Raw genomic sequence first — 12,026 nt, 5'->3', positions numbered from 1 at the left:
ACTGGCTGATATCTTTTAAATGTTTATGAAAAACAGCTCTCTTGAATACGGTGAGGTCTCAGAATACGCGGGGGTTAGGTTCCATGTACCCCCACGTAAGTGCGAATTCGCATAAGTTGGAGTTCGCCTATACGAGTGTAGTATACAATGTAAGTGTATATAAAGTGTACATAAATGTACATGAATGCTTAATAAAGCACAGTACTGTACAGCAAATTATTCGCTCATCATCGGTAGCATCCATGTCGGATAGCACACTACATTTTTTGGACTCGTTTCTAGCGCCGGCGATACAGTTACGTGCCGTCAAATCCATGTTCACGTGATGGCAGGGGATGATTAGACTCCTCGCTTCCTGCCCCGTGCGTGTAGCGAAAGTACGAGTCACAAGTGTAAAAATGAATCGGGGTCGGGCCGCGGGCCGTACAAGGCCCACAAAATAATTTAGTTTGGCCTTGCCAAGGCAACCGCAGGCGGGACTCGAAATTCAATCAATCTAGGAGCAAACCTGGAAATGCAGTTGCGAGTAGCAACATCATCAATACCAGCTAACATCACACGCCTCACCAAAGAGAAGCAGTTCCAGCCATCACATTAGGGGTGAGTTAATTAAATGTTTGACCAAATATAACAGGCTAATCTTTAAGTTGATCATTTTGTATGGCCCGCGAATGATGTTATAAATATCCAAATGGCCCTTGGAAGAAAAAAGGTTCCCCACCCCTGCCTTAAGCCATCCATCTTCTGAGCCTAAGGTAAAAAAATGTTATGCTCTATTTATGCATCTTTTTTCTGCGCAATTTATTTATTATTAATCCATGTTTCTATGAATATTAATGCTTTAATATGTTCTTATAACGTTTATTTATTAAATTTGCAATCTTAAATATTATAAACTTGTGTTTATAAAGTCAACTTTCTATCGTCTTGGAACAAATTAAGCGTTTAACGTGTGTCCTATTTTCGATCAAAGATAATTTTAGTTAACGATGGTTTTCGTGGAACCAATTAATATCGTTAATTAAGCAAAGAAAAAGCAAACTCTAAGCCCAGCGGTGGGCTTAGAGTATTCGGTTGTGGCTCAGATCAGACGCTCCACTTTTTGATTATGCATTAGCGCGGGTCCATCAGCGTTGATTGACAGCTTGCCATCTCCCACCGGCCCTCGAGCCGCGTATCGGCATGCGGAGATATCTCCGTGCAATCACGCGGGGACTCCAGCCTCCTCTCCCGGCTCTGAGGCTTTTCCACGTAATATTCTCTTTAAATTTCTTCCTCATTAGCGTGGAAAAGCGGGGGGGGGGAGCAGGGTGTCGAGGTGTGGACGGAAATGTAACATTTCCTGATTTGCGCTGACAACTTAGCAAATTACACTTCCATTGAGTTCCATTAATGTGAATAATCACCGGCATGGAACATACAAAAAAACTCCCAGTGTGTCGCGCACGCGTGCGCAGCATAGAAATGTGCGCACCTCTGTGTTTTGTCTACGTAAAAAATTCCATGAGATGGGGTTGTTCCGCATGCAGCTGGTGCAGCGGAGGCCGCGTTAACGCTAATGCATGTCGACGTGCCCTGTGTGGGGGAGCAGCTGCTGGCATCTGGCTCGCATCTCCACCAGCTCACCCATACATCTCCTGCCCCCCCTCCCACACTGCAGCCCCATCTCCCCCGTTCCTGACCCGTACTTCTCATTCCTCGCCCATGCCCAACAACACGCTCCCTTTGCCAAATCCGCCCTCTCCCTGTCTCTCGGTGTTTTTTGTTCTCATACTTTCCCTCTCCCCCCTCCCTGTCGCCCCCCCACCCTCCCCCCCTGCCACTACCTCACAGCCCGGCGCTTCTGGCCTGCACACCGAGCATGTGAAGGCTGCCGCGGCGGTGAGTGGATTCCGCGTATTGTGTCACTGTAAGTGACACCCCCCTCCGCTCGGGGTGACGGTAAAAACATTCCATTGCCATGCGCACAAAAGCTGTTGATGTGCGAGAGTAATGTATGCCTTCCTACCAGCACGGTCGCTGTGTGTGGAATATTGAGTAACCTCTTGGATATTCGCAGATCGAAGTTGGTTTCACTGGCCGTGCCACCAATGTCACTGATTTACGAGTACGGGCAGTAGAGGCGGACGTATCGCATGTGAGGGAACCACGAAGCATATAAATCGTCTCGTTGATGTGACGGGCACAGTGAGAGATTGAGAGAGGGAGAGCAACAGGCCTGGGTGAACGTGCGGCTTTTCAAAGAAGTGTTTGGCATCGCTCCTCCACAGCAGTCGCTCGCATGCCACGCTCCACGGTGCAGCGTTCCCAGAGCACGTGCGCCACTCCGCCGCTCTTCCTTTCAGATTCCTTCTGCGTGACTCCTCTGCAATCAGCGAGCTCTGTGCTGGCTGTATGCTCTCTGCCAATACAATGAGTCCCCCTTCAAGATCGTGATTTATGTGCCGAGTGGGGCTTCAAGGGGCACGGCACATTGTGAACATATGGATATGGACAGCTCACTGCAAGGGGCCCCAATGGTGAATGTCAAGCCATGGCTGGGTTGCCAGACTTCCTCCCGCTCTCCGTTTTAACTGTTTCTCTCTCACACAACCACACGTGTACACAAACACACAGACAAGTATCTTCCACATAGGCAGCTGCTGCTAGTATGTTCTAAGGTCATCAAGGTGCACTAGGGGACCAGGGTCGCTATCACCACACCTTTGTCTACCAAGTGCTGAGGCCCCAGGTACTTGTTGAAGGCTGAGTCGATCTAGGCCAGTCCCACGACATGATAGCCATGGTAGGGAATTTAATCCAGGTAGTTTGGATTGTAGGGTAGTGCGTAAAACCACTTCACCACTGCTCCCACTACACAGAGACAAAACGCCCCCACACAATTTAACAGTAAACCCATAAATAGGTTTTTTTTAATTCACAACAATCATCTTATATCACAAGTAATATGAGAATAGGTTTCCCCTTTTTTCTGGCAACAAAACAGATGTTAAGATGTTAAAACACCAAACTGAAACCTTTTACAAGGAATCATGTCTGCATTAACCACAATACTTGTGGTCAGAATGCATTTGTTTTTTATTGAGGATGCCAAAAGACGTCTAACACCGTTTTGAGACTAGGCTCAAAAGAAAGCTGTCTCTGGTGTAGACCAATCATTTTCAAAGACAATGCATATATTATCAGAGTACGTTTTTTTTGTTCGCATTCTGACCACAAGTATTGTGGTTAATGCAGACATGATTCCTTGTAAAAGGTTTCAGTTTGGTGTTTTAACATCTTTACACCTGTTTTGTTGCCAGAAAAAAGGGGAAAACCTATTCTCATATTTTGGTACTGGCAAAGGAGGTCTCATGATCACAAATAATATTTCAATAACATTTTCACGATTAGGAAAACGCTCTGCGGGAATTTACCCAGATTCTATTTAATCGTGTGCACATGTTCAGCTCCCGGTGTGTTTCATAACAGTTCCCAGAAAAGTCTTGCCGAAATATTGTGGGGTTTTTTATGCTAAAACAAATTCCATGTTTGCAGGTTTCGTCGAGCCCCACTCCCGAAGGGTGGAGCAAAATTCCATGTAAACCTCAGCAGTAAGTGGAACTCAATCATATTTAATTCTAAGGAGAGAAAGGATAAAAAAAATGTCAAAAAATAAACCAATCCTTGAGAATGTACTGAATGAGGTTCTTGTTGTAAATTATCTGTACGCTTCATCTGTACGCGGTCTCATGACCACACTGCTGACACATCTGCTTCATGGGCTGCTAATGTCGATTGTGTGGCTTGAGAAAGACTTTGATTCGTTTTGGTTTAGATTTTTTAAAAATGAGTGTTTAATGTGGTATGGAAGATTTGTGTTATTACATTTGGTGGTAACAATCGTACAATGTCTATATCTGGCAAAATGATACGAATGTACAAAAAAATTTTAATTTTATAACATCCATTTTAGACACGTATGCAATGAAGAAGGGCCTTTTCCCGAAACGTAGCCCATTGTATATTTATTCCATTGAGGGCAATGTGATTGACGATTGTGTTGAGTTTTCGTGATATATGCTTATCGACAAGTGCCTTCCGCAGTATCACAAAAAAGCATACATTTTGGACTGACATAGTGTACTTCCAAGCAGATACAATTCAAACAGTACACACCGCAGACAGCAACTGCACTGCACACACCTGCCCACGGGACGCTGCAGTCACAAAGGCGAGTGGCAGAGGACGCAGTCACTGCTGTGCATAGCATCGCCTTCTGCCCCCCCCACCCTCCCCCTCCTAACAGCCACTGGGGCGTGGAGTTGAGCATGGAGGGTGGCCGAGACCTGGAGCTCACCTACATTACGGAGCGCATCATCTCTCTGTGCGCCCCGACGGCCGGAGACTCGCACGCCTACCACCAGCAGATGCAGGACGTGGCGCGCATGCTGCACTCCAAGCACGCCAATGGCTACCTGGTGAGCCCCCCACACCCCCCCCCACATGCAGGCGTGGGTACGGGGTGAGCCCCCCACTCATATAAGCCAATCGAACGTCCTGCGCGCGTAAGCTGCGGTGCTGGCCGCCGAGTCGCTGGCGTGCATTTCTAAACTTTAATGACGTGCAGAGAATTATCAGCGGCCCATGAGATGTTGCCAAAAGCACAATGCGCCGTTTTTTTTTGGACTACTCATCATTCATGATACATTTTTCATTCCAGGTTATAAATCTTTCGGAGAGAAGATATGACATAGAGAAGTTCAATGTGCACGTAAGTGTCAACCTGCACCTCCCACTCGCACGTTTTGTTGTTTGTTAAACTTGACCTCGGTTGACCATGTAAATGGTGCTGTTATCGGGGTGGGGGGGGGCGGTTTGCGGTTTTGAGCGGAAAATGAAACAAAGGGTTTTGGCGGTGGAGCGGAGTGGCTGCGCGTGCCCCCCACCCCACGCCCGCACCTCATTGTCCTTCGGCGGCTCCAGGGAGGGGGGCAGGGTGCGCTCCAGCCCTACCGCCGCGGGGAGCTGGGCTTCCGTAGCCCGCGTCCCCGCCAGCCCCGTACTCGCTGTGGTTCTCCTCCCCTAAATTGTGTTCTGGTGCGGCGTGAGGGCAATGTGAAGTCGGCGTTGAGAAAGGACCTTTAATTTCACGGTTATGTCTGCGCGGCACGGAGCAAAACTATTCCACAGACACCAGCCACACATGGACTTTTTATTCAAGGTTGTCAGTTCTCTCTGTCGAGGGCCGTCTGTGGCTTTTCATTTTATTAAACGAAAAATGCGTGCAAAACTACTGCGTGGGTTTTCGCTGTTGCACTGTGTGGCGCTGCGATGTGTTTCCGTGTCGTGCCGAATGTTGTTTGGCGTGGATGTCCGACGTTTTACTCGACATGCTGGGAGCTTTTTCAGGAACACGAAGCTCCCAACACGAGGAGTGAAACGTTTTCCATCAGCCTGAACAACGCACGGCACAACCCGAAACCGCACCTGAGAACTACGATGAAACGCATTCTGTATACGTGCTACGTTGACGGGAGGGGGAGCGCGGCATGCAGCCGAGCCTGTGGGGCCATCTAAGCTCAAATGTAACTTTTTAAATGTACCAGGTAAGGCCCCGCTGCGCTACGCAGTTTGTTTTCAGAAGCAAGCTGGCCAAAAATGATAGGTCGGCTTATTGTACGGACATTTATAGCAGCCCAATGTTCTTGTCTCAGGTGAAGGATTTTGGGTGGCCCGACCTCCACGCCCCCCCACTGGACGTGCTGTGCAGCATCTGCAAGGCCATGGACTCCTGGCTGAACGCCGACCCGGCCCACGTCGTGGTCATCCACTGCAAGGCAAGAGAACAATCGCCCTCCAGTCACGTACACATACACTCACCGTACGGAATCCCTCCTTACATAAACATATAAAGAAATAGTAAATATCGTTTACGCTCCTTTATCCATCCACTGCTGGATGAATGCCTCCGGGTGTCATGCCCATCATTTGGGTTTCTTTGACCATACTTCACCACGCTGGTTAGTCCGGTTTGGTGAAAGAGGAGGTCCAGGACTGGTACAGATATAACTCGCCACTGATGTTATTTGAGGCCGGGAATTTAACTCGGATTCCCGTGTTCATAGCACGCTGCGTTAACCACTGCGCCACAGCTCCGCTCGGATTTATATTACATATCTAAACGCTTATAGAATAACAAATTAATGCCATTGCTAAAGGCAACTCGGCACCCCACATGTCAGTGCGTGATAACATAGCATATGAATACATCCTGAAGTGTTACGTGATGCCATTCCGCATGCTCATCTCGCCGTGTAATTGAATGAGAGAGTATTCCGCTGTACTGTACGCGCGGCGCTCCTCGAAGGCGCAGCTCGAGGGGGCCGGCGTGCGACGCGTGCCCATCGGGCGGAGCGCGCGCTGACGCTGCTCGCCTGCGGTGTCTCCTGCAGGGGAACAAGTGCCGCACGGGGGTGGTGGTGGCCTCCTACATGTACTACAACGGCATCTGCGCCAGGTTGGCGCACGGCGGGCACCCACCCACCCACTGTCCCGTCGTGGGCTCACGCGCGGACATCCTTTCCCACTTACACAAACGGCCACGCTGAGCGTGGGTGCACAGCGGACACGGTGGAGGACGCGTCTCCTCGCCTGAGGCTTTGTGTGCCACGGGCATCGTTATGCGATGGATTTTGTGCGTTAACTCTTTGCAGTGCCAGCCAGGCGCTCGACCGGTACGCGATGAAGAAGTTTTACGACGACAAAGTTGCCAAGCTGTCCCAGCCGTCCCAGAGAAGGTGTGGTGGTGTGTGGTAGTGGTGGGGGGGGAGAGCACACACACACACACACTGCCTGAAAAGTGCTCCTGCAAATCATAACAGGGTCCGCAAACACTCCCTCCATGGACTGCTGCGTGGGTGTTCACCATTGTGTTGTACAGCTCCCTGATGTGTTTTTGGGCTGCGCCACACAGTATGTTGCTCGGCGCGATGTTCTCTATGTAACACTGCACAACTGTGTGCGAGTACCATACAAAGCGTCGAGCGACATGCGACACAACCTGAAACCACATCGGAGAGCTAAATTGTCATCCACGAGCTATGCTCTCAGTATTAGCTCCCCCCGGGCCTGCTGGACACGCACGCTGGAATGCTTAAATGAGTAGATAACATGGTATTGTGAGTTAATGTAATACTGCCCCAGCGGCGGTCACAAGACGACACGCTCTTGACGGTGAGCGAGGAGGGGTGGATGCTTTCGATGGTCCCTGGCGCTCTCTAGTCTCGTGCGGGGCCCGTGGGAGACAGTGCACGCCGGGACGAGTTGCTTCTCGTTTTTCACTGAGAGCGAGTGGAGCCAAGGTATGCGTGGAGTGCATACCGTGTGTGTGGCCCCTCGCGCGCGCGTGCGTGCGTCCACCTTTGGCTGCCCTCTCAATTCCTAGGATTGAGCGAAGTTGCCTCAAGCTCGGAGAATCCACACCAAAAAAATATCTCAAAACCCGTGTGAAAATCTCCCAAATGCCATATTCAATAAAGGAATTTACAGTGAAAGCATTTTGTCCACATGAGTGGATTTTAATTTTGAAACAGCCTGCCTGCTTGTGGCATGCAGAGATGTTTTGAGGCAGTTTAATGAATGCGCAGCTTGTGAATAAAGTAAATGTTTACCCAGCGTGTCCCAGATTCCCTTGCCGTCCATGAGGGAATGTGTGCCCTCCCCGCGCAGGTACGTGTCGTACTTCAGCGAGCTGCTCTCGGGCCGAGTGAAGGTGAACAACCTGCCACTCTTCCTGCACCACATCGTCATCCACGGGCTGCCCAACTTGGAGGATGATGGCGGTAAGGCACGGGCGCCGCATGGCGACTCCGTCACCTTAAACGACCGACGCAGTGAGCGTGCGGCCCGCTTCGCTGCTACAGTGCGGCCGCTCCCTGATCCTCCTCGGAAGGCTCCTCTTGAGTTGATCAATGAGGAGTGACACGCTGGATGCAGTTAGGCAGAGTGCCACTTTCGCTGACAAACACAAATCCTGGCTTCGAGTGAAAGGGGCATGCTTAAACTGCACTAACGTGGACATGGGAATTAACTAAAGCGCCAAAACTTGTGAATTAGTGAAATTAACTTGGCTCATTCTTCATTCGCCTAATTGAACACCCTGACAGCAGCACTCTGGCAATGGCGTAACCTTAGTCCACGGTTAGCGTTCATTCCTGCCTCGTGGCCGCATCGGAGTCACGTGCGTGCGCGTATCGTGCCTTGCGCTGTTGCCGGTGCTCCGGTGACTCAGAACGGCTGGCGTTGCTGCTACGCGTGCGGTGCTACCTTCGCAAGTACATTGTTCCAGTGCATTTGTTTGACCTGATGCAAGGCAATGTCTGTTTGATGCTAAAGGGAAGGAATGTGTTTTTCTGCGTGAATAGAGTTGCTCGTCCATCTACCGGCATTTGAGGGTGGAGGCGGGGGTAAGGGCGCTCGATTGTTTTAGGAGCACTTATTTTCAGAAACGATGCATCCATCAACCTCGCATTCCGGCTGGGACTGTTTCCGCATTTCACTTTGCGGATAAAGATCACGGCACTACGGAGGCGTTTATTCTTTTGTCGGATTATATATTTTAATGTGACGAATTGTATACTCAGGGGACTTACGTGTTTTCCTGCACGAAAAATGTTAATTCTCTAAAAGTGGCCTACATCTTCTTGGTTCTTTCGGTAAAGTCACGTAGAAGGGAAATAATAAAATAATAAAAATTCAACATAATAAAATACAATTCTCACCAATTGGAGATGTAGTGGCCTACATCTCCAAATGTTTGTTTTAATGATGAGGGGGGGGGGTGCACCCAGGGGGAGGGGGGGCAGAGGGGGCGGGGGGGGCACCCTCCCTCTCTCCTCTGACCCTCACTGGGCCTGCTGTGCCAGGCCGCAGAGGCTCGGCCGTGGGACCCGGGGGTTCCTGAACAAACAGAGTATTGTGAATGCTTCCTGTTTACTCCCCAAGGCTGTCGGCCATTTCTCAAGATCTACCAGGCGGCGCAGCCGCTGCACACCTCTGCCGTCTAGTGAGTGCACGCCGCCACCGCTCCACTGCTCACCGCCACCGCTCGTTTTGTAAACATGTCACGTCACCTGTAATGCCCTCTCACCTGTCTTTCGTACATTCATAGTTTTGCCAATGACGCCTGTTGCCTCGATGCTGATTTACTTTCACCTCCGCCAGTAACATTCCGGACAACTGCAAGAAGCTTTGCATCACGATCGAGCCCGGGCTGCCTCTGAAAGGGGACATCCTGGTACGTTCTCCGCTCTCGCTTGCATCTCACACTGCACTCTGGAGTGAGGAAGGTGTTGATGACACCTTAATCCCGTGCGGAACTCCAGTGAGAGTTCGTTACTCTTTCAGGGCGTTTTTTTTATTTTTTTTGTTACATTACTTCAGTGCCTAGCACGAGCTGAATCATGGTGGAAGCCGTTTGTACCCGGAGTGTGACTCCTCCGTGAGATGCGAGCGCACGCACGGCAGCAATGTTAATGAGCGGCGTTCGTCACAGCGAGGGATCTGGCTGCTATCCTGGCGCTGCGGGCACTGGGAAGGCACATGCATTCGTGGAGATTTCATCTGGCGGGCTACAGCGCTGGGTATCCACGCGAACGATGTTGCGTTGTGATTGTACATTTTTTTCGCGTAATTTTTGTTCACGGAGAAGAGAATATAGTTGAATGACTCTAACATAAAACAAGAAACTTATTTTTTTATCGGAGAGAAATTATATCCGGTGCATGAAACGTATTAATGTTCGTGAGAAGCCAATAACTCACGTTTCTAGACCTTATCTGGTTGTTATTTGAGGCCTATCTGAGAGGGGATCAGGCTCCTGGCCGTACGCGGCCCAGCCCACAGCTCGACCCTGTGCTGCTTCTCACGACTCTGCGTGTACGAGTGTGTGTGAGTGTGTGTGTCTGAATGCCTGTGTGAGTGTTTGTGTGTGTCTGAATGCCTGTCTGAATGCCTGTGTGTGTGTGTGAGTGTGATTGTGCGTGTGAATGCCTGTGTGGGTGTGAGTGTGAGTGTAAATGCCTGTGTGGGTGTGAGTGTGAGTGGAAATGCCTGTGTGAGTGTGTGTTTGAGTTGGCACAGTAGGGGGCTCAGGTGGTGCTTCGGCCAGTCATCTCAGTGAGTCGACCCATGGTACCTGGGTTTGTCCTGTGACCTCCTGCCAGCGGGCGTTTGACACTTCAAATGGCCTTAAAGTGAACATAGTCTGGCACAAGCACCATGGTGATGTCACCACCACTTAGTGGTGAATGGCGGTTGTTGTTGAGTGTGAGTGTGAACACCTGAGTGTGTGTGCGTGCTTGTGTGGATATGTGAATGTGAATCTAAAAGTAGTGGAAATACAACACTTTTCATGCAGGAGGTTCCAACCAGTTAGGTATAGTGCGAGCGTGTGTGATTGTGGTCGTCTCTCGTCTCATGGTTCAGTTGTTCACACTGATAGCTACTCCAGCTCTGCGTCTCATTTTATTCTCTTGCCCTGCCTACAGGGGGATGGCTGAAAGGACTTTTTTCGGCCATGGTATTTGAACAAACAATAATAATCAGTAACTTCAAGCACTATGTCAATCCGTTGCTGGATCAATGGCTTTTACATGTGTAGTGGTGATACGCGCTGGGTGTATATGTCGTGTGCCAGCGCGTATGTACGGGTGTGTGTGTGGTGACGCGCGCTGACGGGGAGGAGCAGGCGTCAGTGCGCGGGTGGGGGTAGTGCTGCTGATTGGCTGTGTGCCGGTGACGCGCCCAGAGGGAGTGATCGGGTAGCAGCGCGGTGTGATTGGTCGGGGAGTGGAAACACGCGCTGAGCGGAACCGGATCGTAGGGATAGCGCGTGGGGATTGGGTAACTGAGGAGCGGTGCCGACGTTGAGGTCCGCATCCGCTCCGTCTCCCGGGAAGAAGGGGTATATAAGGTGATGCACAGAGGAGCAGGGGCAGAAGTGGAACCATCTAAGAATGAAGACGAAGGTGCAGAGATAGAGCCCGGAGAGGAGAGTAATGGAGAGTAGAGGAGAGTAAGGTATAAGTGTGTAGCCAGCGAGAGAGAACGGTCTACACGAGCTGAGTAATGTATAGTGTGTAGCCAGCGAGAGAGAACGGTCTACACGAGCTGAGTAATGTATAGTGTGTAGCCAGCGAGAGAGAACGGTCTACACGAGCTGAGTAATGTATAGTGTGTAGCCAGCGAGAGAGAACGGTCTACACGAGCTGAGTAATGTATAGTGTGTAGCCAGCGAGAGAGAACGGTCTACACGAGCCGAGTATGCATACGGTGTAGCCAGCGAGAGAGGAAGGTCTACACGAGCCGAGTATGCGTACGGTGTAGCCAGAGAGAGAGATGCAAAGTCTACACGAGGCGAGTGGAGAGTGTAGCAGAGGCGCAGAGTCTACACGAGGCGAGAGGGGAGTGTAGCCGAGGCGCGGAGTCTACACGAGGCACAGAGAGCCGGCAGCACAGAATCCAGAGTCAAGAGAAGCGCATTGTGAAGAAGAGAGGCCACGCGTTGTATTGTTACAAGTCAAGATTTAATAAAAGAAGTGTGTTCCCGTCAAGGAGTTTCCTGCCGTCATTTTCCAATACTTCATCTGGCGTCAGAAGTGAAACGGGCTTCCAAGTATGGAGACGAGGAAGACCCGTAGGACCCACGGGATTGACCGCGAGGAAGACCTGGACGACTCGGGGCCGCTGGTGGCGGGGGGTGAGGAAGAGGACTTGCCCACGCTGCAGGGTCCGTCGACGGCGCCGGCCGAGCGACCGGGGACAGACGCCGGGCTTCGTGAGGCGCACTCCCGACTGGCGGAGCTGCTGCTCGCCGCCGCGTCCATCTTGGCGGAGATCAGCTCGTCGGGAGGAGCGGGGACGGTGGGGGACATTTTACAAGGTCGCCCCGCAGATTCCCGCCAAAACGAATGGGGGATTCCCGCCATTGCGCCTGGGCCTACTTTTGGCGGGAACGGCGAGCGCCACGTGGTGGTGGGTTCCCA

At 50.9% G+C, this 12,026-nt stretch overlaps 1 protein-coding gene across 7 annotated transcripts in view; it reads left to right on the top strand.

Annotated features, from left to right (window-relative positions):
* Positions 1–12,026, top strand: part of LOC144934394 (tensin-3-like) — an 88,633-nt gene that overhangs the window by 50,721 nt on the left and 25,886 nt on the right. For all 7 annotated transcript variants that reach the window (XM_078860112.1, XM_078860111.1, XM_078860108.1 and 4 more), the window contains 10 exons: positions 1,834–1,881; positions 3,538–3,593; positions 4,289–4,460; positions 4,703–4,753; positions 5,697–5,819; positions 6,435–6,499; positions 6,696–6,779; positions 7,711–7,823; positions 8,986–9,046; positions 9,205–9,277. In XM_078860112.1, the coding sequence (XP_078716238.1) occupies positions 1,834–1,881; positions 3,538–3,593; positions 4,289–4,460; positions 4,703–4,753; positions 5,697–5,819; positions 6,435–6,499; positions 6,696–6,779; positions 7,711–7,823; positions 8,986–9,046; positions 9,205–9,277 (846 nt within the window). The remainder of the gene's footprint in view (positions 1–1,833; positions 1,882–3,537; positions 3,594–4,288; positions 4,461–4,702; positions 4,754–5,696; positions 5,820–6,434; positions 6,500–6,695; positions 6,780–7,710; positions 7,824–8,985; positions 9,047–9,204; positions 9,278–12,026) is intronic.

Source organism: Lampetra fluviatilis, chromosome 10 (assembly GCF_964198595.1).
Source record: "Lampetra fluviatilis chromosome 10, kcLamFluv1.1, whole genome shotgun sequence".
NCBI classification, from domain to species: Eukaryota; Metazoa; Chordata; class Hyperoartia; order Petromyzontiformes; family Petromyzontidae; genus Lampetra; species Lampetra fluviatilis.
The sequence above is the reverse complement of the archived record's forward strand: the minus strand, read 5'-3'. Positions and strand labels throughout refer to the sequence as shown.